Below are 23,372 nucleotides of genomic sequence, written 5' to 3'. Positions count from 1 at the left end.
ATAGTTAAAAGATGAAAACTTGAGAAAACATCAAACCTTGGGTGGGAAACAGTCGTTTGGCCTAAAATAAACTACGCTGCCCTTATTTTTTAAATTAGATCAATGTACTTTATCATATTGATCAAAAGTTTGAATTTTTTTAAATAAATTAACTAAATTTAGTGATTAAGAATTATTTCAATGTAAAAAGCAAGCATCTTTTGCGTTGATTCTGGGTACTCAATGAATCTTATCAATGTCAAATTGCTATATAAATTGGGCAATTTCGCATAGGCCAAATGACTATGTCCCACCCAAGTTTAAGTGTTATGGCAAAGACACACTTGCAATGTTTGAAAAACTCAAAATCTTATTCATCCATTAAAAATCTCAATTAGAATTAAGGATAAAATCGTCTTTTAACAAAAAAACTAAAGTTGTATTCTTTGACCCCCCTCCGTTTGAAAATCTCACAATTTTCCTCCACCTGAAGTTTGAAAAATCAAAATTTCCCCTTTAGGTTTTGTAAATCAAAGTCAAAGTCGGAGATGGTTGTCTTTAGTGACATTGGCTCTCCCTCCCAACTCAACTCTTCCTACCGATCACTTCCCAACTATCGACGTAAGCTATTTCCTCCGACGAAGATGAAATCGTCTTCGTCTAAGATGAAGAAGATTTCGTCTTCGTCGGAGATAAAGATGATCGTCGAAGGTCTCAAACAGAAACGATGTAGCCATCTAAGACCATCAACCGTGGTCTTCGTCTTCGATGAAGACAACCGTTGAAGGTCTCAGACGAAATTGTCTTCGTCCGAGATGAAGACACTCTGACGAAGACGATTTCTTCTTCGTCGAAGGACATAGCCTATGTCAGTGATTAGAAAGTGATTGACAGAGAGAGTTGAGCCCAAATGGAGAGCCAACACCACCGGAGATGACCATCTTCGATGACTCCGAGTGTGATTTGCAAACCCTAGAGGAAAAATTTTGATTTTTCAAACTTCAGGTGAGGATTGAGTTATGAGATTTTCAACTTAAGGGGAGGAAACGTAACAAAATTTTAGATTTTTAAAATTTTTTATTAAATAACTATTTTACCCTTAACCATAACTATGATTTTTAACAGATGAATGAGATTTTGAGTTTTTCAAAACTCATTGATGTGACTTTGGGATAACACTTAAACTTGAGGGTGAAATAGTCCTTTGGCCTTTCGTATATGTCAAGTTCAAAGTTGTCGTCACACTTGACAATTTGTCAAGCTTTTTGAACACTTATTTAGAGATGAACAAATATTTTATACATATATTTTTTATACATAATTTAAATACATAAATAATATGTTATCATGTGATTGAATATTATTTATCTTTAATTTAAAATTATTTAATCACATAATAATATATTATTCCCATACCCAAATTATATACTAAAAATTCGTATACATAGCTTTATTGTTCAAGTATAGAGATAATGTGCAATAAAATAATACTAATAATATATCATTTGAAAATCTAATTGAATACTCAAAACTGAATGTACATAACCTTACTGAATAAAATTTATACTTGTTCACTTCCCCGTTTACAAGCCAACAAAAATTGACAGAACAAAGGGACCTTGAATTTAACAGATTATTAGTATATGATTTCTGTCACAGACTCAACAACAATAGATAACTGGGTAAGTATTCTTGGCTATGGAGTTATTGTCATTGGCAAAATTTTATGGGGCAAGAATGAAAGAATTTCATATCCATCTAAAGCTCTATTATACAAATATTGCTCTCACAGTGATACATAGTACAACAAAACACTATTGTTTTGAACACAACCTCCCTGTCACATGTATCTCAAAACTGATAGAGCCACAAATATCCATTCCCAGAAAGAAACTGAAATTCTCGGAACAGTATCAGGCAAAGTGAAACTCACCATTACATTGGACTATGAAATCAGATTCTGATTATATATTCCTTTTTAGGTACAACATTGATGCCAGTTAGTCATAACTTACTACGGGAAATCTCACTAGCATTTTTTTCTACCTTGCCCATGTGAGGTGACCCTTTTAGAACCTCTTGACGTTCAGCAATGAATTTGGCAAAACGTGAACCTTTCCCGTCTTTGTTGGCTTCCAATAGTGACTGCGGCAGATGAGGTAAAGCAGGATCTGGCTTCGGAGATAACGGTGGCATCAGTGCCCAGACTGAAGCAAGGTGTTCATTTGGTTGGTCGAGTTTTTTCAGAAGCGAAAGATCCTGCATATCTGTACAAGAAAAAGAAGACCCATAAGATTCACAAGCATCTCCCCACCTTCAGCCATAAAATCATCAATTTCAGGACAAACACATGGAATGTATGTGATTAATCTAGTTTTTAAGTATCAATTTGAAATGTGTTGTATCTCTGCAATGCCGTATTATCTATATATAGTGAGAATACATAGACTTTAATCAAATATTATTTCCAAATTATTTGTTTTGGTGCAGTGGCACAGAAATATTAAGAAAACACGACACGACTGGGATCAAGGCTTAATATAACTGCACAAATTTCTCTTATTGGTTATTAACATAACTTTCAACAGTGAAAATGTCATCACTAAAAAAGTATCAAGGCCTAACCTCTTGAAAACTCAAAGATAGGAGTCAACACTGCACATGGAATGCTGAAGTTCAGATGTGGTATAACTGTCCCTCCACTATGCCTTGCATTACTGTATACATCCCATTAGATAAGTTCAATATGCAAGCACCGAAAATTTATTAACCAACAAAATAAATCTTTTTAAAATTTACTTGTCAAAGTTCATAATGAAGGAAAACAATTTGACCAACATAAGTTTGAGATATTGCAAGAATGACATTATTGTTTTCAGTTGACACAAAATTTCATATCTACAGGCAAACAGCATGTGTTTCATATTGAGTATTGTGAAAGCTCTTAAAATGTAGTCTGGAATCTCTCAATTAAAACTTCACATCAGTGATAACGATGGACGGGAATTGATATGATGGTCTAGAAGTGATGACAACCATAATGTTAACCAAGTGAAACAACTTGGCAACCTAAACAAATTCCTTTTGTACAATCTAACTCACAGTACCTTGTAACAAGTCCGATCATATGACCATCCAAATTAACAACTGCACCACCACTGCCACCTGGATGAACAGCAGCAGTTGTTTCAAGCATTACTGGACACCCTGAATCCCCTTGAAGAATAGATTGACAGTAAGGGGGTGACTTTACTTTGACAACTTTTGCTACCACCCCACAACAAACAGAAGCAGAAAGGCCTGCAAAATTCAAAGCAGAAATGCAACTAATTTAAAGATAATATTTGGAATCTACCAGATACTCTGATTTTTTACTCTGTAAAAAATTGCAAATATAAAACATGATAAGGAAATAAATCGTCATGGAATGAATCCTTCTACTGCATTGCATAGGTAATGTCACATATTAAACAGTATATGCAGAAGTGTGAATAATGTGGTTAGTCATTCTGAAACATCCTCTTTTTTGGATTGGCAAATGTCACAAATTAAACAGTAAAACTTACAGATAGTATAGTCTTTAGACCAAGCAAGTTGAGAATCTCATGAACCACAACAAGATTCATAGTTATAATTTTCTAGGCTTAAGGATGGCATGCTATACATGAAATAACTTACACTTGCCAATCTTAATTTATCACATGCACAAGAAAGCAGAAAGGGCTTATAAAAGTATCACAGTCAACAGCACTGAAAACAGAGAAATGACAAAGTTAGGCCTCACCACATCGTGGTCCAAATAATCCATGTCCAATGACATATGTAGTTGATCCTACAGACAGGTGAGCAAAATCTGCAACTATAGGGCAAAGCTGATCAGGAACATATTCAAGCTGCAATAAGGCAACATCCAAAGGCCCCTTACAAACATATACTACTTTAGCATCACACCAAATCCAAGGCTCCCCATGGTCCAGACGGACACGTATGTTTCTATGGCCTTTGAAAAACGAACTCAAATTATATGGTCTACTTTGATCAACAGAAGAATCCACCAATTTTGCTGTGATTGCTGCAGGCTCTTCAGATGCAAAGATAAATTCCATAGATTGATTTCCATATTTCCCACCACTTACAGTTGTTTTCCCAAATCTCCATGGTTCTAACAAGTGAGCATTTGTCAGTATCAAGCCTTGATCATTGAGCAGAACACCAGATGCCCAAACACCATCGTCAGTTGTAATAAGACAAACAGACGCCATTGCCTTCTGAACAGGTAGTGGAGATGGGAAACAAGAAGAACAATGCCCATACTTATAGTATGACCCATTGGAGTCATGGTGGCTATAAAATGATGAGTTCCCTACAGCATTTAAGTTTCCCTTGTTAATATGGAACTCTTTTTCTGCATTTTGAGGCTCCTTCTGCAGCAAGTCACTGCAAGCAGTTGCAATGGCTTCCCACGGAATCACCAGCTGTTACCCAAGACTACAGTTGTGTATGATACAATAACCTTGAGATAATTTAACAATAGCTGAAATTTTTGTTGCAGAGTACCTGAATTTCAGCACCGCCATTCTTTTGCCTTAATGGCCTGTTCAAGATACCAACCAACTGTGCATGTTCACCAAAAACTGGACCACCTTCCATTCCTGATAAATTTAGTGAAATCTAAAATCAAAATCTGAATGGCAACAAATGACCACAAAAACGTAACAGAGAAATGCTCACACCAGGAAGACACCGAATGTCTGCCATCAGCAATGATTGCATGGATGATCCAGGAGGATAGCAGTTGGCAACAGTTCCCATGGATATGCTGGTTCAAACAGCTAAAGAATTAAATAGTGAAAATCAAAAGAATTTTCAGCCATATTTAGAGAGAGATATAACAATAGAAAGGTGTTCCACAATGTAAAAGTTTCAAGAACCAAACCAAAATAAAAACTTAAGAATGAAGGGACCTTACCTATTAAAGAAATGCATGGGTGAGAGGACACCAAATGGAGAGCCCACGGCTAGAAGGAAATTCCCCCTTTTACTTGAGGGCAATATGGCAATGTTTGGTAGATCCTAATTCATAAAAGCTTTCAAAATTAATATATACCTCAAGAATGTATGTGTACATATGAATGTACCAGAAGAAAATCTAGTGGAATTTCATTTGTTATAATAGGTTATCCAAAATCATATTAATAAGAAAGGAAAGAGCTAACAGCAAAACATACCTTCAAATATGAGGAAACTCCAAGGATAGCAATTCTTGTAGTTGACTTGCCCAAAAGACTTTGATCACTTGATTCCTCAAGTGGCAGATGCCTAAGACTTTCATCTAATGGTTTGCTATCATGCTCAACCTGAAAAGTCTAGTTAAAATCACCATTACATGCCATTGGAATAAACATAATGACATGAAAAGATTAAGTTTGAATGGGAACCCATATTCCTTTCTTTTTTCCTTAGGATTAACGTTCTCAAAAGAAAGCAGTGATTCAAAGAAAGTGTTCTAAATGACATAAGATATGAAAAATACTATTCAATTATTTGTTCAAACCAAATCATTTCATAAAGACGCGGGCCCCTAAATAAGGAATATGCAGTAATAATTTGAAGAAAAGAAAACACATATTTGACAACTTACCACTCAAATAACTCAATGCAGCTAGCTTCAATCTAATACTTCAAACAGGAATATAACTTATGGCAGAAGACTTTAAATTATTATATGTATACAACCTTGTAGAAATTTATTCTAGTTCATATCAACTCTAATATAAAATACCGATACAAAAGACATATTCAAGACAAAAATTCCAAAAGTTAATCTAACATAGGCACAAGCAAGGAATTTTAACAACCTCACACGATACTAACCTGAGTTATAATAACATCCATCAAGGGCTGAGAACCATTATCGTGTGAAGCTAGGGACCAACCAATCTCCCATCGGTGCTCCGGTGAGCCTGAAGAAGCTTCAATAAGTGATCGAAGAGCAAGGGAAGATACAGGAATGTCAACCTTCACATTGCATTGATCCCCAACATCAAAAGCATATTACATGCAATTTTATTTTGCCAAGTGTAATAAATTTAAGGAACAACAAAAGCTCAACAAAACGTTAATTATTATCTCCAAAGCCACAGATAATTATAAGCATTTAATGTGATAATATAATTTAATTTGAAGTACATCACAACTAATGGTAGCATAGAATAACTTATATTTCAGGTAATTTTGAGATTCATATTGCTTAATCATATTCCACATAAAAAAATGAAGCCTCAAATCACAGTCATAATCAATATGAGCTCATCACATATATTGGAAGTATCACCAAAGGTGAATGGTATTATTCAGTAGTATTATATCACAAGTGCCACAACTTGAAACTTTGAATTTATCATCCACCAAATGGCTATTTCCATTCTCTAAACCCCCAACTGAATATGCACCTAAGAAACTATGATAATCATATCAATTAATCTCACAATGTTTTAAAACTCCCATTTGTTGCCAAAGAAAAGTGAGAAAATACAGCTGATATCAAATCAACAAACAATTAAGACCCAAATTATAAGGCTCTTGAACTTTCAACTAAAAATATGCAGGTAATTTGAACACTCACCAACATTATAACTTGTGCACTAACCCATCCGGTAACTCCTTTATGCAGACCCTCATGTTCTATCTCCAACCCCAATGTGCCCTATAGATAAAAGCAATTAACACATCATATACAATTCTATAAATCTACTTTAAAAAATATTACCAACTTCAACTAAATAAAACAATTACATATCATCTTATACCTCCAGCATAACATCAACCTGAGCACCCAAAATCAACTCTGGACGGCCCTGCAATAAACAATAAGCGCCTACAATTATTCTAAAACTAACAAATGTTATCAAGCAAGCCTGAGCTAGAACCAAAATGATAGAATTTTGACCTCAAAAACATTCTGCTCTCTCTGTTGCATAGTCAAAAAAGGCTCAACAACAGAAGCAGCAGTCACGACCAATCCACGGACACCCCAATTACGTTCGGCCACGTCAACATGGTAGATGTTATTAGGCAGTAACATCCCAGAAGCTGAAAGTGTCGTTTTTCCGGAACTAGAACACATTACACACCAAGAAAGCAGTCAACACAAAAACGAAAAAAGAAATTAAATTAAAATCAAATCAAAATAAGTCAAATTACTTGAATTGATGGAAAGCGTGGTTTCGCATCTTTAAACCTTTAGGGTCCTACAGTTGTATGAAAGAAAAAGAGATGGATTATTCAGGGACAGGTTAGAAAATATATATAAAAAAAAAGGAACATATTAAGTATATACGGAACTTACAGGGCCTTGAACTCTGACCAAGACACCGAAGTTCCGCGAAAATTCAGCCATTTCTGAGAAACCCATGAGGATTTGGCCGCGGTTTAGAGGTTTTCTGCTGCTGTGACTTACTGATAGTAAGTATTTTGGATTGAAATGAGATCGAGTCGGTCGTTTTGGAAAAATAAACCAAATACTAGCTGAACGGCTAACGAAGTAGCCAAGAGAAACGACGGCGTTTCGTTCGTCATCTAGATGTGGTGGGGTACTAACAAGAAAACCCAGCAGATATAATAAAATTCCAAAACAAATAATAAAAATATCCAAAAGGCCGTTTGGTTTCAAGATTTAACGATTACCTTATAAATTTATCTTTTATTATTTTATTTAATTTATTAGTAATAAAAAATTATGATAATTTTTTATTACTAATACATCACATATATTAAAAGATTATTAAAGTAATTTTGATTTTATTATAATTATATTATTATTATTTATTAATTTTGTGAGAGAAAAATAAATTTATTTTTAATTAATATAATAGATAATATAAAAAATATTTTAAAATAATTATATTTAAGGACATTTAAGTAAATTATTTACTAATATTTTTTTATTACCTTTGATCAAACACAATAATTATTTATAGTTATAAATTTTTATCAAACATAATAATTATTTATACCCAATAATCTTTTAAATAATCTATCTTTAAACTAATTTCTTTATTTTGATAATAAAATATTATTCAAACCAAACACCTGTAAGATTAATTTTATTATTTTTAATATATTATAAATTAAATAATAATTTTTATCTTAAAATTTAATTAGTTTCATTAATTTTAATCATTTATAAATAAGCATTTACATTTTCAATAATTAATAGATACTAATTTAGAAAAATAATAAACTTTGAATTAGAATAAGCCCTTATGCCTTAAATAAATAACAAAGGGACAATTAAGCGTTATATTTACTTATCATATTACAAATATCAATGCTAATCTATTATCAAGGGGACCTCAGGCCCCTTCCAAACTTATTTAGAAACAATAAAAGGCACAAAGCACTTCCAATACTTAATAGTAAGTGTCAAGACCTTGTGATTAAAGTATTAAATATGGCAATAATATAATCCGAATATTATTTTATTTTTAATTTAAAATTATTTAATTATATAATAATATAATAATATATTTTATTATATATTTAAAAATATATATAATTTTAATAATATATTGTTATGTTATTAAATGAATAATTAACCAACCCAAACTAATATAGAGTTCCGTACAAATACAGGTGTGTTATACTGTATAAATGTACAGAGTTATACACAAACATAAGTAATAAATACAAATTCGGTAAGAGAAGCACGAGCCTTAACCTCCCTCAACCCATCCGCCTCTTTCTCTCTGCACAGGTCAAGCTATATTCTTCCTTCGCGCTGCCTTTCTCCCCTACACAAATCACCAACGATCCTTTTCTTCACTTTTCTACATATAAAGATTCTCACATTTAAGATTTTTCAAATACACCCACTGCAACGCTTACTCACAATGCCAGCTCAGAAGCGTTCCTACGATAACTCCTCCGTTCTCCCTCCCGACGACGCTCATGATTCCTCGCCACGCCACCACTCCAACAACCACCACCATGATGAAGCTAGTGCTGCAGGAGCAGCTGCTGCTGATGCTGATGTGGATGGTAACGGTACGTATTGTGTGATTATGTTATTGTCATTGTTATTCTTAAGGAAAAAGTATTTTATAATTTTCTTCCCGTTTTGTATTATCAGAATCTGATCGAAGCTGTTCGTCTGGTAACGAGGAAAAAGACGAGTGAGTTTGTTTGTTTCTTTGTTTGTTTCGTTAGTTTTACTCGTTTTTGAGCTTGATTGCGCGATCTGCATGTTCTGTGTTTCTGTTTCTTTCATTTATGACTACGTTCAACGAACTTCGATATGGGTTTCGTGGGCTATAATTTGAGGTTCTGTTTTGCGCTAGCTTCTACTCGTTGAAAGAGCAAAGTTTGGATTTTGTGTTGAACGTGATAGTATGCGTAAAAGTTTTTGTTGTGATTGGTTATGTAGCTTCTACTTAGCGGTTAAATTTTGCATGGGTAGTTGATTAGAAGTGTTGTGGCAGTGTAACGGCTGGGTTGCGTTTGAGGTGTGGGTAACACCTCGTACATCGATTGAAGCTTGGTTTGGTAATGCATTTTACTGGGTGGAAGACAATTCTGTTGTTGTTTTAGTCAATCGAGATGCCATGGTGATAATGCTGTGTGCTGTGTTGATTCATGGGCCACAGTGTTGGCTTGTGTGTCTCAAAGATCCATCGGAACGTTACTGTAGTCCGTATTAGTTTTCTCGAAAGCCCCAGATGACTCTAGTGGTAAAACAGTTTCATTTTGATGCATAGCCATTATGTCGACCACTAAGCAGCAAGATCAACCAAAAGATTGATAAACATTCTTACTTTGCCTCTTTGCATTTAATGCTCTATGGTGGCAATTGATATTTTGCATGTTGTAATTAAGTGTTTTTTGTACAGTCTTAGTTGCCTTCCAGAGTCCAGTACCTTTTTCTATTCACACTTCATGTATGTGAGAATCATGAGCCTTTATGACTGGAAAGTTGGAAGTCTAAATCAAAGCACTAATAGGCTGTTTTAACAACTTTAAAATTTTTCTCTGTAAACCATTTAATCTGCAGCAGTGTCACGCTTAATGTCGAATGATGGTGTTGATCGGTTGAGGAGAATGTGAATATATGATCAATTTATTAAATCTTTTCATTAAGTACTTCTCTAGATGCTGATGCAGAATTTGTTGTAGATGATCTCTGTTATGATACTTGAAAGAGAATGCGTTTGATCTTTTAGAAAGTCAGACTTTGGGTTTCTTATGGTATTTTTTAATGGGTGCCACTGATGTTTCACCTGGTCAATTTAAGCCACATGTTTCTTTGTTATGAAGCCTGATGCTTGTGAAGATTGGTCAAATTAGGGGTTTAAAATTCCCTTTTGTAAAGGAGGGGAGCTTGCCTTCTTACACTATGGCTGTTGGAGGCTCTAATTACTGGAAATTCAAACGACTTTCTTGTTAGATTGATTATAAGGACCACATTGCTGTCAAATTTATAGTGTAAACTCTGTTTCGAACTTGTATTTCCATGTTTTAATGGGAAATGTGCAACATGATCTATGTATCCATTGTCGCTTTGTCATTGTTTATTGATCCCATTTGTTGTGTTTACTTTGGAAGGTTTTTGTAAGTCCAAGAGTGGCTACTTTCGTGTTTTATGTGACTAGACACACTTAGAGGAATTAGTAGCAACCAAGTTTGTTGTTGACATAATTTTTCATGATATCTCCATATGATGATTACATTTGCCTGTGTGTAAGTATTATGATGTTCAGTCAGACCAGATGAAGGTTCAAACTATTTTTTTCTACAAAGCATGTGCCTTATTCAATCACTTGACTCATAGAATCTTGTCTAATTCATGTAACTACTAATAAGTTCTAGAACACAAAATTATGTATGATAAGAAAAGAGATAGTTACATTGTTGAAACTATAAGTTACTTGTCAGTCCCTGATATGCTAATATGCTTGCATTGGTGTTTCTTTTCAGGTTTGTCCTAGTAAAGTTGTCTGATATACGCAAGGAAGTGCAATGTCCTATTTGTTTGGGTAAGATTCTGGGATGCTTTATTAACTATGTTCACTGTCTATATATTCTATGAAAATTTTGATCTTTGGGTGTGCTCCTAGGCTTTATATTTTAAGTTTGGATTCTTTTAGGACTTCAATATTCTACCAACGAATGTTATTTTAACTTTGCTATAATGATATATTGTTATGTTTTCATCTTTCTGTTGCATACAAATTACATAAATGTGCTTTTAGGGTGGCTCATCACTGAGACATACAACATGGGTCTTTTGTATCTGGTGACTCTTTAGAAGCCAAATGAGCTGATTAGTTTGAGTCATTTAGAAGCATTTTATGAGCCATAAGCTTCAGCTGTCAGATACACTGGAGATCTCTGGACTTGTCACCTGGTGGTGTTGCCATTTTAATGAAAATCTTAAATTTAACTTGCACCTTCAGCTTGCTGAGTTGTACCTCTACATTTGTTTTTCATAACTGAAGAGTTTTTATCATTTCCCATCAACCAGAGGAGATGATTAATTGAAACAAGAAAAGTTTCTATATAGTTTCCCTCATGGTTTTGAATGGGTCGTACTTGGATTAGATACTGATCAGTGTTGGTCTTTGCAAGAGTGTGTAGTTTTCTTGACATAGGTAAAGTATTCATTGAATGTTATATAACCCACTGATTAGCAGTTCCATTTACAAATCTATACATAGTCTTCATGTGGATTTATAGTATTTGCCATTTGTACCTAATATGAAGTTGTGGGTTGCTGCAATCTCTTATATAATTGTTCAAAAGTATTCAGATATTTTGAACAATTATATGAGAGAGTGTTGTTAGAATTTATTGGACTAAGGTATTAAAATTATTCATATTTAGACTCTTCCCTAATAGCTCGAGTTGTTTGGTCAAATGGTTACTTAACATAATGATAGAGCTCAAATTCTCAAGTTTGATGTCGCATGTATTTCAATTCACTCATTCAAATCTCATGATTTTGTTTTCTTTGCTTGACAGTCTTTGAATCAATTGACTTTAAAATTGGATTCTTGTTACACATGATGAGTCTAATAAATTAGGCATTTAGTTAACTAGCTAATAGCATAATCTTCTGGTGAGGTGATAATTTAATAATAATTTTCTGCTCAAGCACGCCAAAAAGATCTTTGCTCAACAGTTATAAGTACTTTTATAGGTAAAATCTTTCATATCTTTGCTCTTCTTATTCATGATTAGCACTTCCATTTCCCAATTTAAAATTCTTTAGAAATTCACATTCTTCTCTTGTCCGTCTTTATTTAGGTACAAGACAATTAGCCATTTCAAACTTGAATGTTATTTTCTTGCACTTATTCATGATTCTTTAACAGATTATTTATTTTAGCCCGCTTTAAGTTTTGCAAGCAAATCAAGTGAAACAGCGTAACGTGACTTAAAAACCAAAATTTGACATCTTAATTGTTATTATAGCAGCCGATTAAATTACGGATCTATTTGAATAGTTCATTAACTATCTAAAAGGATACTGATTATTATTGTGATTGAGGTGATTAAGAGCTTTTTAGTTCTTCAGCTAATTTGTATAAGTGACACGAGATCTTTTGTTTCTTAGGATTGATGAATAAGTTTGAATTGTAGAAAATTATTGATTTACCATTTTTTGTGTCTAGGTATCATTCGCAAAACGCGGACAGTTATGGAATGCTTGCATCGTTTCTGCAGGGAATGCATTGACAAAGCTATGAGAATGGGGTATGGTTAAAGTATTCACCTTCTCTTTATTCATTTTCTGAAACACTGAGTGTTTACAAATCCCTGCCAGTTTTGTTTGAGGTGATCTTACTTAGTCAAGTTCAAATGTGAAGCCTAAAAAAATTTTATTTTATTGAAAATGTTAATAGAAATTCATTGCAGGAACAATGAATGTCCTTCCTGCCGCACACATTGTGCTAGTCGTCGCTCTTTGAGAGATGATCTAAACTATGATGCCTTAATTGCGGCTTTGTATCCAAATATTGACAAGTATGAGGAAGAGGTATATATTAATTTATTTATTGTATTTCAAAATATTAACTTGAACCTTATTTGGTTGAAACTCAAGGTTTCATCTTGAATACTTCGTTTAGGAATTGGCTTTCCAAGAAGAGGAGACAACTCGCAACAAACAGGTGAGATATTGCCAGTTTGATTATGCTTATAGGCAGAGTTAGTGTTTTCCTTTTGTTCCTTTTGAATGCTTGTGAAAGCTCAAAAGTGATGTGCATTCTATTTTTCTTTTGTGATTATATGCCACTTTTCTTTTCCTTTTGGTTCTTTATGCATTATCTAAGGAATAGCAGTCATTTCTCTAAAGAGAGCAGAACAGGTGAAATGCTTAAGTGATTATTTGTCCTGTAGATTGAATCCACCGACTGACATTTAAACTTTAAGATTTATAAAATTGTTATTTGAACAATGCATGCCTTCATTGTTGTATGTAAACCCTTTGGTTATCCATGTGTCAAATTTAAAACACAATGAAGTATCTTGCACCATATTTCAACCATCTGGTTTTAGGTTTTTTGGTGGGAGAAGGACTATTTCCCACCCATGTTTTGATGCATTCTCAAATTGGCACCCACGGCAGATGAAAATCCAGTTTTCCCACCCGTGAGCTGTTAAAATGGATGATTTCTGTTTGCATAAGGGTAAAATGTCTATTTTACCCTTGTTAGATGAAATGACAAAAATGCCCTTCTGCAAATTCATCCCAAAATTGTTGTGAGGGTTTCTTTCACCCCCCTTAGGTTTTATAAACTAACATTTCACCCCCAACCTAAAGTTTTTAAACTTTGAAAACTAACATTTTCACCCCCAAACCTAGGGTTTCCAAATTTTTCAAAAAACAGCCGCCCCCCATAACTTTCAAAACTAGCAGTTTCACCCCCATTTTCAACTTCATCTCCCGACGTCGTCTCCGGCGTAGTCACCTGCCTCCTCCTACTGCTGGTGCGACGACGGTGGTGGCCGAAGAAGGAAGAGATGGAGATCTCCTTCTCCTGGTGCACGGTGCGACGAAGAGACGGAGATCTCTTCGTCGCACAATGCGACGAAGAGACAGAGATCTCTTCGTCGCACGCTTCGTCGCTCCACCCAGACGACGAAGGACGACTCTTCGTCGTCCTTCGTCGCTCGTCGCGTCGTCCAGACGCTACGACGAAGGACGACGAAGCGTCGTCCTTCGTCTGTTCTTCCAGATCTGGACGACGCTTCGTCGTCCAGATTTGGGCGACGAAGGGTCGTCCTTCGTCGTCCTTTGTAGTCGGAGATCTCCCATCGATCGATTGCAGCGGCCGTCGGTGGTGGCCGGAGAAGGAAGCAAACCCTAGGGGGTGAAATTAAACTTTTCAAACTTTGAGGATGGGTTAGTTATTACTTTTTAAAACCTGGAGGGGGGAAACGGTAATATTTAAAAGTTTTAAGGTTTTAAATAGCAAATGACGATTTTGCCCCTGTCTCTAACTGAAAAATTGGACGGCAGTTTGGTCACGGGTGGGAAAACTGGATTTTCATCTGCCGTGGGTTCCAATTTGAAAATGCATCAAAACATAGGTGGGAAATAGTCCTTCTCCCTTTTTTGGTATGTATTCATAATGCAATTATATAGATGTCTTCCTTCACTCTCTTGTTATTGCTTGAAGCTATTAAATTTTTAGTTTCTTCAAATAGATCCAAGCTTCCATTGCACAAACTTTCCAGCGGCAAACAGAAGCTCTTGGCCGGAAACGGACTACTAAACCCTCAGCTGCTGCATTTGTGAGGAGACCAAACAGTCGTTATCGAGATACTCCTCTGGGGAGGAGGAGAAATTATCGAACAAATGAACTTCAGGGATCTGATGATAATGAAGATGCAAACGGGGATGCAGGCAATAATTCGTCTTCTGCTGATGAACGCTCAACAGAAGTTAGACTAAAGAGAGCCAAGAGATGGCTTGGAGCTCGGTTTTCTCAATCTTCAGCTGCTGGTAGTGCTGATGGAGGTGGTGATGAAATTGACTCTGAAGTCACTAGAGAATCGATATGTGCATCTGCTGGACTCATTGGCCCTTCAGAAAGGCTTGCCTGGGGCAAAGGTGGCATGCGGTCTCACACACGGCATGGCAATGTGAATGGTAGCAATGGTAAGAATACCAGGAACAGCCGCCTCTCTAAAATAGTTGATTATTTCCGGAATCTGGAGCAAAAAGATGACCAGGTAAGATTGACTTTTTGTTGATAGTGCGATTAATATGATTAGAAATCTTTCTTATTTGTTGCTTTAAATTGATACATGCTATTAACCACACTGAGTCCAAAATTGATTTTGTCATCAATGGGCATACTGTTGGCAGCTTCTTAATGATTGCTGTGTCATGAGATCATCAGATTATCATGGTTTTTTCATAGATTCTCATGTTTTCTTTACCAGCATGATTTGTCAATGACCATTTTTTTTTCAGTTGGATATCCACCTCATGCTTGTTTCTTTTGATGAACAAAGAATCCCAAGTTTGCAACAGCCATACCTGTGCTGCAGGCCTACATTGTCGGTGAGGCACTTGTGTCAGGTGGTACTTCTTCTATCCTAAGCTTCATTTTCTATTTGACAAAACCTTTTTAAATTTTGAAATCATTTTGGCTTTGCTACTGAAATTGACGTTTAATACCCTGTTTGTGGCAGTATGTTGCTCTCCACACTGCACAGCAGGCCAATGAAATCGAACTATATCTAGTAAAAGAATTGCACACCAAACCCAACCTTCCAGCCTCTGCAAACTCTCCAAGTTCTAACCCTAGTGTGATAGATCTGGGCAAAGATAAGCTGCAAGTTTTAGACGAGCAAGAAACTTTGGCAGGCCTGAAAACACAAAATTTCAGCCAAGGCCAACTGGTGAGCTCTCTTGCACATTAACTCCAGTTCGCAGTTTTATGCATACAATTCAAATCTTCAACTTACACACAACAGAACATGCAGATATGGTAGTGTTACTCCATCATAGTCATTGTTTCATAGTTGAATATTAAACTATTCCTTTATTCTACATGCTTTTCTCAGCTTCTGGCGTATCAGAAAAATTTGTTGACCTGAAAGTGGTGACTGACAGACATTGTTGCTGGATTTGTCATCAAGAAGTAGCTGTTAATGGTGTTTTTAGAAAGCAAAGGATTTTTTTTTATATATATACACACTTAAATCAGTGATCACAGGTAGTTTTCAGTTGCTCCAAAGTAATTAGTCTTGTTATATAATAAGTAAGAGGGGTTTTAGATAATTAAAGGTACACATAGATTGTTTCAGAAGTAAGAAATTATCGGTGTTGTCATCCAAGTGGGTTATTGTAACTGATGTAATATCATACATATATATTTTTACTTCAATTTCCTACTCGGTGATTGTAATTGTTTATATCTACACACTGTGCTTTAAATTCGTTGTTCCTGCTTTGCCATTTTATGAAGAGGCAAGTTGAATCTGCTTTAGCTGATGCCTGAACATGAGACTGTACTATAATCGACTTCCATAGAAGTCCCCTTCCGATTAACTGAGGGCCTGTTCTTCTTCTGTAAGAAGAGCCATTGTATTATTAACCATTTGTTCTGAAACTTTGGAATTATCCAACACAGCTTCATCCATAAAAGAGGAACTTCTTACATCCACATGTAGCTACTGGAAGTGCCGTTAAAAAGAATCGGAACTATCGACACTAAAGATGCCTTTAAATCCCCATGAACAAAGCCTTAATTCAGGATCAGTGACTAATAAATCTTGCATGTGATTATTATTATCAAAAGGCCAAAGGACTATTTCCCACCCAAGGTATGATGCATTCTTAAGTTTCCCCCATTTAACTTTAAAAATATCAAATATTTACCCATGAGCAGTTAAATTTAACGGAACTCTTACCTTTTAAAATTTTATTTCTTTTTCCCCCCTAAACCCTTAAAATTTTATCTCTTTTTCCCAGGTGGAGATGAGGTCGTCGTCTTTATCTGGGAAGAAGAAGAGTTTTGTCTCTTGACGAAGCTCTTCAACCTTTTAGGCGAAGACGACGCTAGATATGGGCCGATCGGCTTTTCAGAGGAGAGAAGAAAGGTCGTCGGAGCATGGTGCTGCATCGGAAAGGCTTCATCATCGGTGATGGCATCGGATTTAGTGTCGGGGATTGAAAACTAAACCCTAGGGGGGGAAATGCTATTTTTCAAAACGTGGCCTAGGGGGAAATTGTTAGTTTTTAGGGGTTAGAGGGGGGGGAAAAAGATTAAATTTTAATTTATTTTTAATATTACAGATAAAATAACGATTTTACCCTTAAATCCGTTTTTTTTTAACAATATATGGGTAGGTAAATAGGCTTTTTAAGTTAACGGGTGGGAATGTGCAGAAAAAGTATACCTTGGGTGGGAAATAGTCCTTTGGCCTTATCAAAACATTAAGAAATTTGGGATGCCATAAAAGAGCATTCGAATTTAGAGCTAACCCCTATTATTAAATATGTACTCATTCCTCAGAAGAAAATATAAAAAAGGCCAAAGGATTATTTTCCACTTAAAGTATGCTGATTTTCTAAAGTTTTCTCTATTAACTTTAAAAATCTCATTTATCCATCCATAATCGGTTGAAATTAACAAAACTCTAACCTTTGAAAATTTAATCTCATTTTCCCCTCTATAAGTTTAAAAGTTAACATTTTTATCCCCTAAGCCAAGTTTGAAAAAATTACATTCTCCCCTATGGTTTAGTTTCAAAATTTCATCACTTTCGTTAGCGCCATTGTTGGTCGTCGCTCTCTCCCGAAGTCTCCTTTCCTTTGACGGTCTATCTCAACTCTACCCCAACCCCCTCCGACACCGAGAGACATCGTCTTGAAAGAGAAATCGTCTTTCCAGACAAAGACGAGATGACTCATCTTCCTTTGGGAAAATGATCTCTCTTCTCAAATGACATCTCTCGACGCCGAAGGGATTAAGGTGGAGTTAAAGTAGACCGTCAGAGAAAAGAAAACCGTCGAAAGGGAAATACGACCAGCGATGATGCTGAAGAAAGTGATGGAATTTTGAAACTAAACCCTAGGGGGGTAATGTGATTTTTTTAAACTTGATTTAAGAAAGAAAAGTTAGTTTTTTAAATTTAGGGGGAACAATAAAAATATATTTAAATTTATTTTTAATATTAAATATAAAATAATAATTTTACCTTTAAAATTAACAAATTTAAATAGTTGTAGATAAATAAATAAAAATTTTAAAATTAATAAGAAAAACTTAAAAAACCAACCTACTTTGGGTGAAAATAATCCTTTGGCTATAAAAAAGGTGGTCTTTTTAGAGAAAGGTCCCACAGGGTCAGCGCAGCTGCAATATATATGGCCAAAAGACATTTTCCCACCAACCCAACCCAAGGCTCTATGCAAACCTAATCCACTGAAACTCTAAACTTTTACCAAAAATCAGTTAAAATAATAAAAGTAGTTAATTTTAAAATAAAATTATTATTTAATTAATAATATATTAAAATAATAAAATATTATTTATTTTTTTATAAATTTAAAAAACTAACCATTTTTCAAAATTAAATTTCCCTCTTAAAGTTTCTTTTTTCCCTTTTTTTTTATGCTAAAATCTACGACTTTGCTCTCTCTCTCTTTTTTTGACACATTTTCAATATTTTTCTCTCGTAATAATTTGTTTTCGTTCAATGATAAAGACATTATCTTCATTATTGAACAAAGGTATAAATCATCGTTATTAAATAACAAAAACAATTTATCTTTGTTTCAAAATAAAGACAAGTCACTATAAAAGAGAACATGTTAAAAAAGAAAAAGAGAGCAAAATCATCCATTCTAACATCAAAAAAAGAGAAAGACTAACCTCAGAAAAAAAAAAATAAAATTTTAAAATTAAATCTTACAAAAAATTATTAGAAAAATATATAATATTTTATTTTTTAATATATTATTAATTAAATAATAATTTTATTCATAAAATTAATTATTTTTCTTATAGATATCATAATCTTAAAATCATATTTATAACCGATATTAAATCAAAATATTTATTTATATATTAATTATCGTCAAAATTTTTAATTAAAAATAAAATAAAATTATATTTTTATTCTTAAATCTTAAACTTTTAAAATTTAATTTCTCCTGTAGATTTTAAAAGTTAACCCTTCACTCTATTTTTTAAATTTAAAAAATTTATTTGTTTCCCATCTTTGATCCGCACCATTTCAACTAAAAACTAATGCTTTTCGCTTTTCTTTCAAATCCAACCATTAAACACAATCCCGATTACATCGCAATCTGAATAATAAAAAGCCATCCTTCGAAAAAAAAAAAAAAAACTGTCATTTCTTCTCTATTATCATTCAGATTTCTTACTGTCATTAGAAATAAAACCTTTAAAGAAAAATTTCCAAGTTTAATTATAGTAAAATATTATTAATTTTTTACATTAATAAAAAAATTAAAATTTTATAATTTAAAAATATAATATCAATTTTACTTCTAATTTTAATTAAAAATTTTAATAATTTGAAGATTACTAACATTTAGGCGAAAAATTGCCCTTAGGCTTTTTTATTTAGCCCTTTTTAATTTTAACCCTAGCTAACTGGGGCCCTGTACCTCGCACAGTTCTCTGCACTTCCTTATCCATAACACGTGGCAGTATGCCACATATTATCAAAAGAAAGATAAACTCAAACATAAATAAAAATAGATTGATTATCAAACCGAGAACGACATTCACAGATGCAAATTATTTTATTTTGCTAACAACAAAGTAAAACAGCTCATCAAAACCCCACATCACATTATCAACATCATACATGTCCCCGTTATTCTACTACTCCATACATCCCTCGGTCAGCTCCCTCAGTCTACGTAGGACACGTTACACATTAACATTACCCTTGAAATAACATCACCACTTGTAGAAACCCAAAAATTAAAAAAAAGATCGTATTTACATAAGTAGGCAACCCATCCCCATCCACATCATCACCTCAGTGATGGTTCTTGCTCCTTGTCTCCCCACTGTACATCCTGCAATCATCACACACATCCAAACTTTCATATCAGTATCAGATTTTTTAGCAAACCCACATCAAAATAAATCACAGCCATCTGATATTGATCATAGAAAACTTCTCAAGTAAATCTAAGCTGTGGGATCACAAAAGTAGCTACTGACTGTGGTCGATCCTTTTGATATAATATACAATATAAAGAGTAAATGAGTAATTACTGAAAAGATCTATTTCAACGCGCTCATCAGGCAGACTGCCACGTTTTCCTCCCTCCTCCTAGCCCTTGTTTGGTCGCTGAGAAAACGGTGAACGAGAGAAACAAATACAAAAACACGTACTTAAGCCTCATGTTTAATTTTTTTTATCAGAACTATACTTTAACGTTTTCTTTTCTTTTAAACTGAATCATGTCGAGAAAATAAAAATTATAAGCTTTATTTAAACAAAAAAAAGAATGAACTTGAATATCGTCAGAATAAACAGATACAGCAAGGGAAAAGTTAAAGCTGCTAACTTGAACCATAAATAATTTGCTTGGGAGCCAAACAGAGCACCGGTTATTCCAACTTAACAGATTATATACAAGAAGATGAAAACTTGGGTTGTGTACGTACCAGTCATAAACAGTGGGCGAGTTGGGATGAACGGGCTTGTCAAACATCTGAGCACCAATACCCTTAGTGGCAAGGTTGCTACCTGGGTGGAACACGCTCCTCCACACGTTCTCCTTACGGGCCGTCGCCGGTGTCGTTGGTGTCACTGGAGTCGTCGGCGTTGTTGAACCTGACGGCATTGACAGAGACCTCTGGAACTTGCTCGACTCCCCTTCACCATCTATGATCCGTTTCAGTTATCATCACATAACAAACTATAGCGCTTATAAATATTAGAAAAACGTAAGTGGAGTTTAATTCTATACGTATACCTTTGACGTTCGAGGGCCGAGTGGTGATCTTCCTGAGCTTGCCAAGACCACGTTCAGGGTGGGGACCTCCGAAGCTGTCATCCCATAGCTTATCCAGAAGCATCTTCACTACTTTCTCTAAAGCTCTCCTCTCTCCTTGAACGCTAGTAATATTATTAGCTTAGCTCTCTGGTTTTTATAGAAACATGGACACCTAAATATCTCTTACATTAAAAATTGATTCTTCCAATAATATATTGACTATTTCCAAGAATCGTTTATTGCTGCATATTCAGTGGGAGAATAAAAAATGGGTGAGTGGCTATAGTAAATGGTGGAGTGGAATTTGGAAAAGAAATGGATAAGGTTGAAGACAGAGAAAGAAGGGACCCGCGAAATAATATCTACTCCAGATCTGGAGAGAGTCATTGCTGGATCTGTTGACATGTGTCACTTAATTTGTCGCATTCTTTGGAGTAAAATAGGGTCCATGTAAAATTAGTCAAGCGCTCTGATTTTGAAACGTGGAACCCACTGAGTACCCTTCAGCTGGGTTGATATCTGATCTGAAATTTTATAATGGATTATGTGACTGTTTAATAGGTAATTATTTTTTGAAATTAATATGAAATATATAAATGTAATGAAAATGGTTGTCCGTGACCACAATTTATCCTAACTCAATTCAGATCAGTGTCTGGTCTGATTCGAATCTTCTTATTTTATCAAAGTTTATTTAATCATCAATTTTTCTTTTTCTTAATAACTTTTATTTTATTCTTTTATTATTTTTTGTATTTTTTTCTATTTTTATGATTTTTTTTTTTGTAATCTTTCTCTCTTCTCAGATAATACTAATCACCAATTAAGTGAATTAGATTTAATTTCAAACGAATTAAATTTGATTTTAAATAAATTTATTTTAAATTTAAGACAAATTTAAATTAAATTTTATTTAATTTGAAATCATCACTAAAGCCGAGGTTTTTTATATTGGTGCGATAAATCTCTCATGTGATTATGATATAATTGTCGTTTTAAGCCCTAGGGTCACACTCTAGTAAGTTCCAGCCAGCAAGTTAGAGCCAAAAAATAGTCAGACAAAAGGGTGAGAAAATTTTTCAAAGGGCAAAACATTGTGTCCCACCCAAGTTTTAATCAACTCTCAAAAGTATATCAATATCATTTGAAAATTTTAAACATTATTTATGGATTAGTTTCCATTAAAGTTAAAATAAAATCATTATTTTATTATTAATTTAAAAAACTTACAATTTCTTTTCTAAATTAAACTTTGAAAAACAATATTTTTTTCAAGGGTTTTTTCTTTCATCTTTGATAATTGGATGTATTTCTCGCCATCACCATCTTCTTCTCTAGTTGTTGATATTTACCAAAAAAATTTCATCATACAAAGAAAATTTGTCACCTTTATCACTTTGGTCGGACGAACACAGGTCAATAGATAGCATCAAAAGATTCTTCTGATACTAATTTGTTAGTTAGACAATATTAATTCATCTTCATTTGATGAAATTGGTTATGTGGAAACGTCACTCAGGAGAGAAGAAGATGAAGAAAAGTCCAACATATAGTGAAAATGGCAATTCGGTCATCGAAGATGGAAGAACTTACTCTTGGAGAGGGGGAAATGCAATTTTTTTAAATTTAATAATAAAAAAATTATTAATTTTCTAGATTAACAGAGAAAAAAATTATATAAATTTATAGAATTTTAGAGGCTAGAGGTATTTACCTTTACCTTTAATAAAATTAATTTATAAGTAAATATTTAGATTTTTACCTATGTTTTTTAAATTAAAATAAAATTTGGGTGAAAAAGACCTTTGGCCTTTTTTAAAATAATCTTATGGGTGGAGTGGGAATATAATATGGAATCCGTTCAGTACAATGAATTTATCAAGTTGTTAAACTTTTGTTGCGGCATCAAGTAAATTATTACCATTAGTGGATGTCTTTGTCTTGAGCTCATCCACCCATAATCATGAAGGCACATGATGCTTTGTCACCTAAAGATAAGACCACAAATATCCAGCACCACAGTCAAATAGCTATGGCCAATGTTAAGAATCAAATTAAGCGTAATTATCAAATTAATTTAACTACCACTCCAGGTTTACACGACTATAGTTAAAAAAAAAATGTCATATTTATCGAATGTTTAAAAAAATATTAACAATCGAAAATAACAACAAACTATCTTTATGAAATTAATTTACGGGTATAACCAGTTTAACTCCACAATCGTAAATTATGTCTCTGGATAACTTTGTTATTGATTTTAGGCTAATTTTAACCATTTCAAGAGTTAATGTATTTACCATCTTCACCACGGTAGAACTAAGCCACTTTGTTGTAAATCCTTGACGGGTTTGTATGGACTTAGAAAATGGGTAGATGCTGTTTTTGTAAA

General features: G+C 34.0%; 3 protein-coding genes across 8 annotated transcripts; 1 reads left to right on the top strand and 2 right to left on the bottom strand.

The window, feature by feature from the left end:
• Window positions 1–1,717: 1,717 nt before the first annotated feature.
• LOC123219169 (glyoxysomal processing protease, glyoxysomal-like) lies at window positions 1,718–7,533 on the bottom strand. Of its 3 annotated transcripts, none has more exons than XM_044640946.1 (14): window positions 7,328–7,520; window positions 7,183–7,229; window positions 6,929–7,094; window positions 6,789–6,836; window positions 6,605–6,685; window positions 5,854–5,997; window positions 5,208–5,345; window positions 4,949–5,052; window positions 4,713–4,798; window positions 4,537–4,631; window positions 3,764–4,454; window positions 3,087–3,279; window positions 2,605–2,696; window positions 1,718–2,246 (listed from the first exon to the last, which is right to left on the bottom strand). In XM_044640946.1, exons 1-14 carry the CDS (start codon window positions 7,391–7,393, stop codon window positions 1,984–1,986), a joined length of 2,214 nt encoding a protein of 737 aa, XP_044496881.1. In that variant the 5' UTR covers window positions 7,394–7,520; the 3' UTR covers window positions 1,718–1,983. The 3 variants fall into 3 exon arrangements, with proteins under 3 accessions (XP_044496881.1, XP_044496882.1, XP_044496884.1); XM_044640947.1 differs by having other exon boundaries at window positions 5,208–5,336; window positions 7,328–7,519; XM_044640949.1 differs by lacking the exon at window positions 2,605–2,696 and having other exon boundaries at window positions 7,328–7,533.
• A 1,146-nt stretch (window positions 7,534–8,679) lies between these two features.
• Window positions 8,680–16,478, top strand: LOC123217969 (putative E3 ubiquitin-protein ligase RING1a). Its single transcript, XM_044639084.1, has 10 exons — window positions 8,680–9,024; window positions 9,110–9,152; window positions 10,951–11,009; window positions 12,648–12,729; window positions 12,892–13,012; window positions 13,104–13,145; window positions 14,686–15,213; window positions 15,458–15,565; window positions 15,679–15,888; window positions 16,054–16,478. The coding sequence occupies exons 1-10, from the start codon at window positions 8,871–8,873 to the stop codon at window positions 16,084–16,086; spliced, it is 1,380 nt and encodes a 459-aa protein (XP_044495019.1). The 5' UTR covers window positions 8,680–8,870; the 3' UTR covers window positions 16,087–16,478.
• Window positions 16,479–19,749: 3,271 nt separating this feature from the next.
• Window positions 19,750–21,276, bottom strand: LOC123219809 (auxin-repressed 12.5 kDa protein-like). Of its 4 annotated transcripts, none has more exons than XM_044641797.1 (4): window positions 20,960–21,276; window positions 20,649–20,868; window positions 20,253–20,328; window positions 19,750–20,050 (listed from the first exon to the last, which is right to left on the bottom strand). In XM_044641797.1, the coding sequence occupies exons 1-3, from the start codon at window positions 21,060–21,062 to the stop codon at window positions 20,262–20,264; spliced, it is 390 nt and encodes a 129-aa protein (XP_044497732.1). In that variant the 5' UTR covers window positions 21,063–21,276; the 3' UTR covers window positions 19,750–20,050; window positions 20,253–20,261. The 4 variants fall into 4 exon arrangements, with proteins under 4 accessions (XP_044497732.1, XP_044497733.1, XP_044497734.1 ...); XM_044641798.1 differs by having other exon boundaries at window positions 20,649–20,859; window positions 20,960–21,182; XM_044641799.1 differs by lacking the exon at window positions 20,253–20,328.
• Window positions 21,277–23,372: the final 2,096 nt, after the last annotated feature.

Source organism: Mangifera indica, chromosome 6, assembly GCF_011075055.1.
Source record: "Mangifera indica cultivar Alphonso chromosome 6, CATAS_Mindica_2.1, whole genome shotgun sequence".
NCBI lineage: Eukaryota > Viridiplantae > Streptophyta > Magnoliopsida > Sapindales > Anacardiaceae > Mangifera > Mangifera indica.
Note: the sequence above shows the minus strand (reverse complement) of the source record. Positions and strands in the feature narration are given on the sequence as shown.

What these genes read in the sequence shown, in the direction of transcription:
- LOC123219169 (XM_044640946.1), bottom strand. Translation starts at nt 7,393, where the DNA reads ATGGGTTTCTCAGAAATGGCTGAATTTTCGCGGAACTTCGGTGTCTTG. An exon ending in TGGTCAGAGTTCAAGGCCCT is followed by an intron (nt 7,230 to 7,327) that starts GTAAGTTCCGTA and finishes ATACAACTGTAG; the next exon opens with GACCCTAAAGGTTTAAAGAT. An exon ending in AGGTTGATGTTATGCTGGAG is followed by an intron (nt 6,686 to 6,788) that starts GTATAAGATGAT and finishes TTTTATCTATAG; the next exon opens with GGCACATTGGGGTTGGAGAT.
- LOC123217969 (XM_044639084.1), top strand. Translation starts at nt 8,871, where the DNA reads ATGCCAGCTCAGAAGCGTTCCTACGATAACTCCTCCGTTCTCCCTCCC. An exon ending in TGCTGATGTGGATGGTAACG is followed by an intron (nt 9,025 to 9,109) that starts GTACGTATTGTG and finishes TTGTATTATCAG; the next exon opens with AATCTGATCGAAGCTGTTCG. An exon ending in AGACAACTCGCAACAAACAG is followed by an intron (nt 13,146 to 14,685) that starts GTGAGATATTGC and finishes TTCTTCAAATAG; the next exon opens with ATCCAAGCTTCCATTGCACA.
- LOC123219809 (XM_044641797.1), bottom strand. Translation starts at nt 21,062, where the DNA reads ATGCTTCTGGATAAGCTATGGGATGACAGCTTCGGAGGTCCCCACCCT. An exon ending in TCGGCCCTCGAACGTCAAAG is followed by an intron (nt 20,869 to 20,959) that starts GTATACGTATAG and finishes AACGGATCATAG; the next exon opens with ATGGTGAAGGGGAGTCGAGC. An exon ending in TCGCCCACTGTTTATGACTG is followed by an intron (nt 20,329 to 20,648) that starts GTACGTACACAA and finishes CCGTTTTCTCAG; the next exon opens with CGACCAAACAAGGGCTAGGA.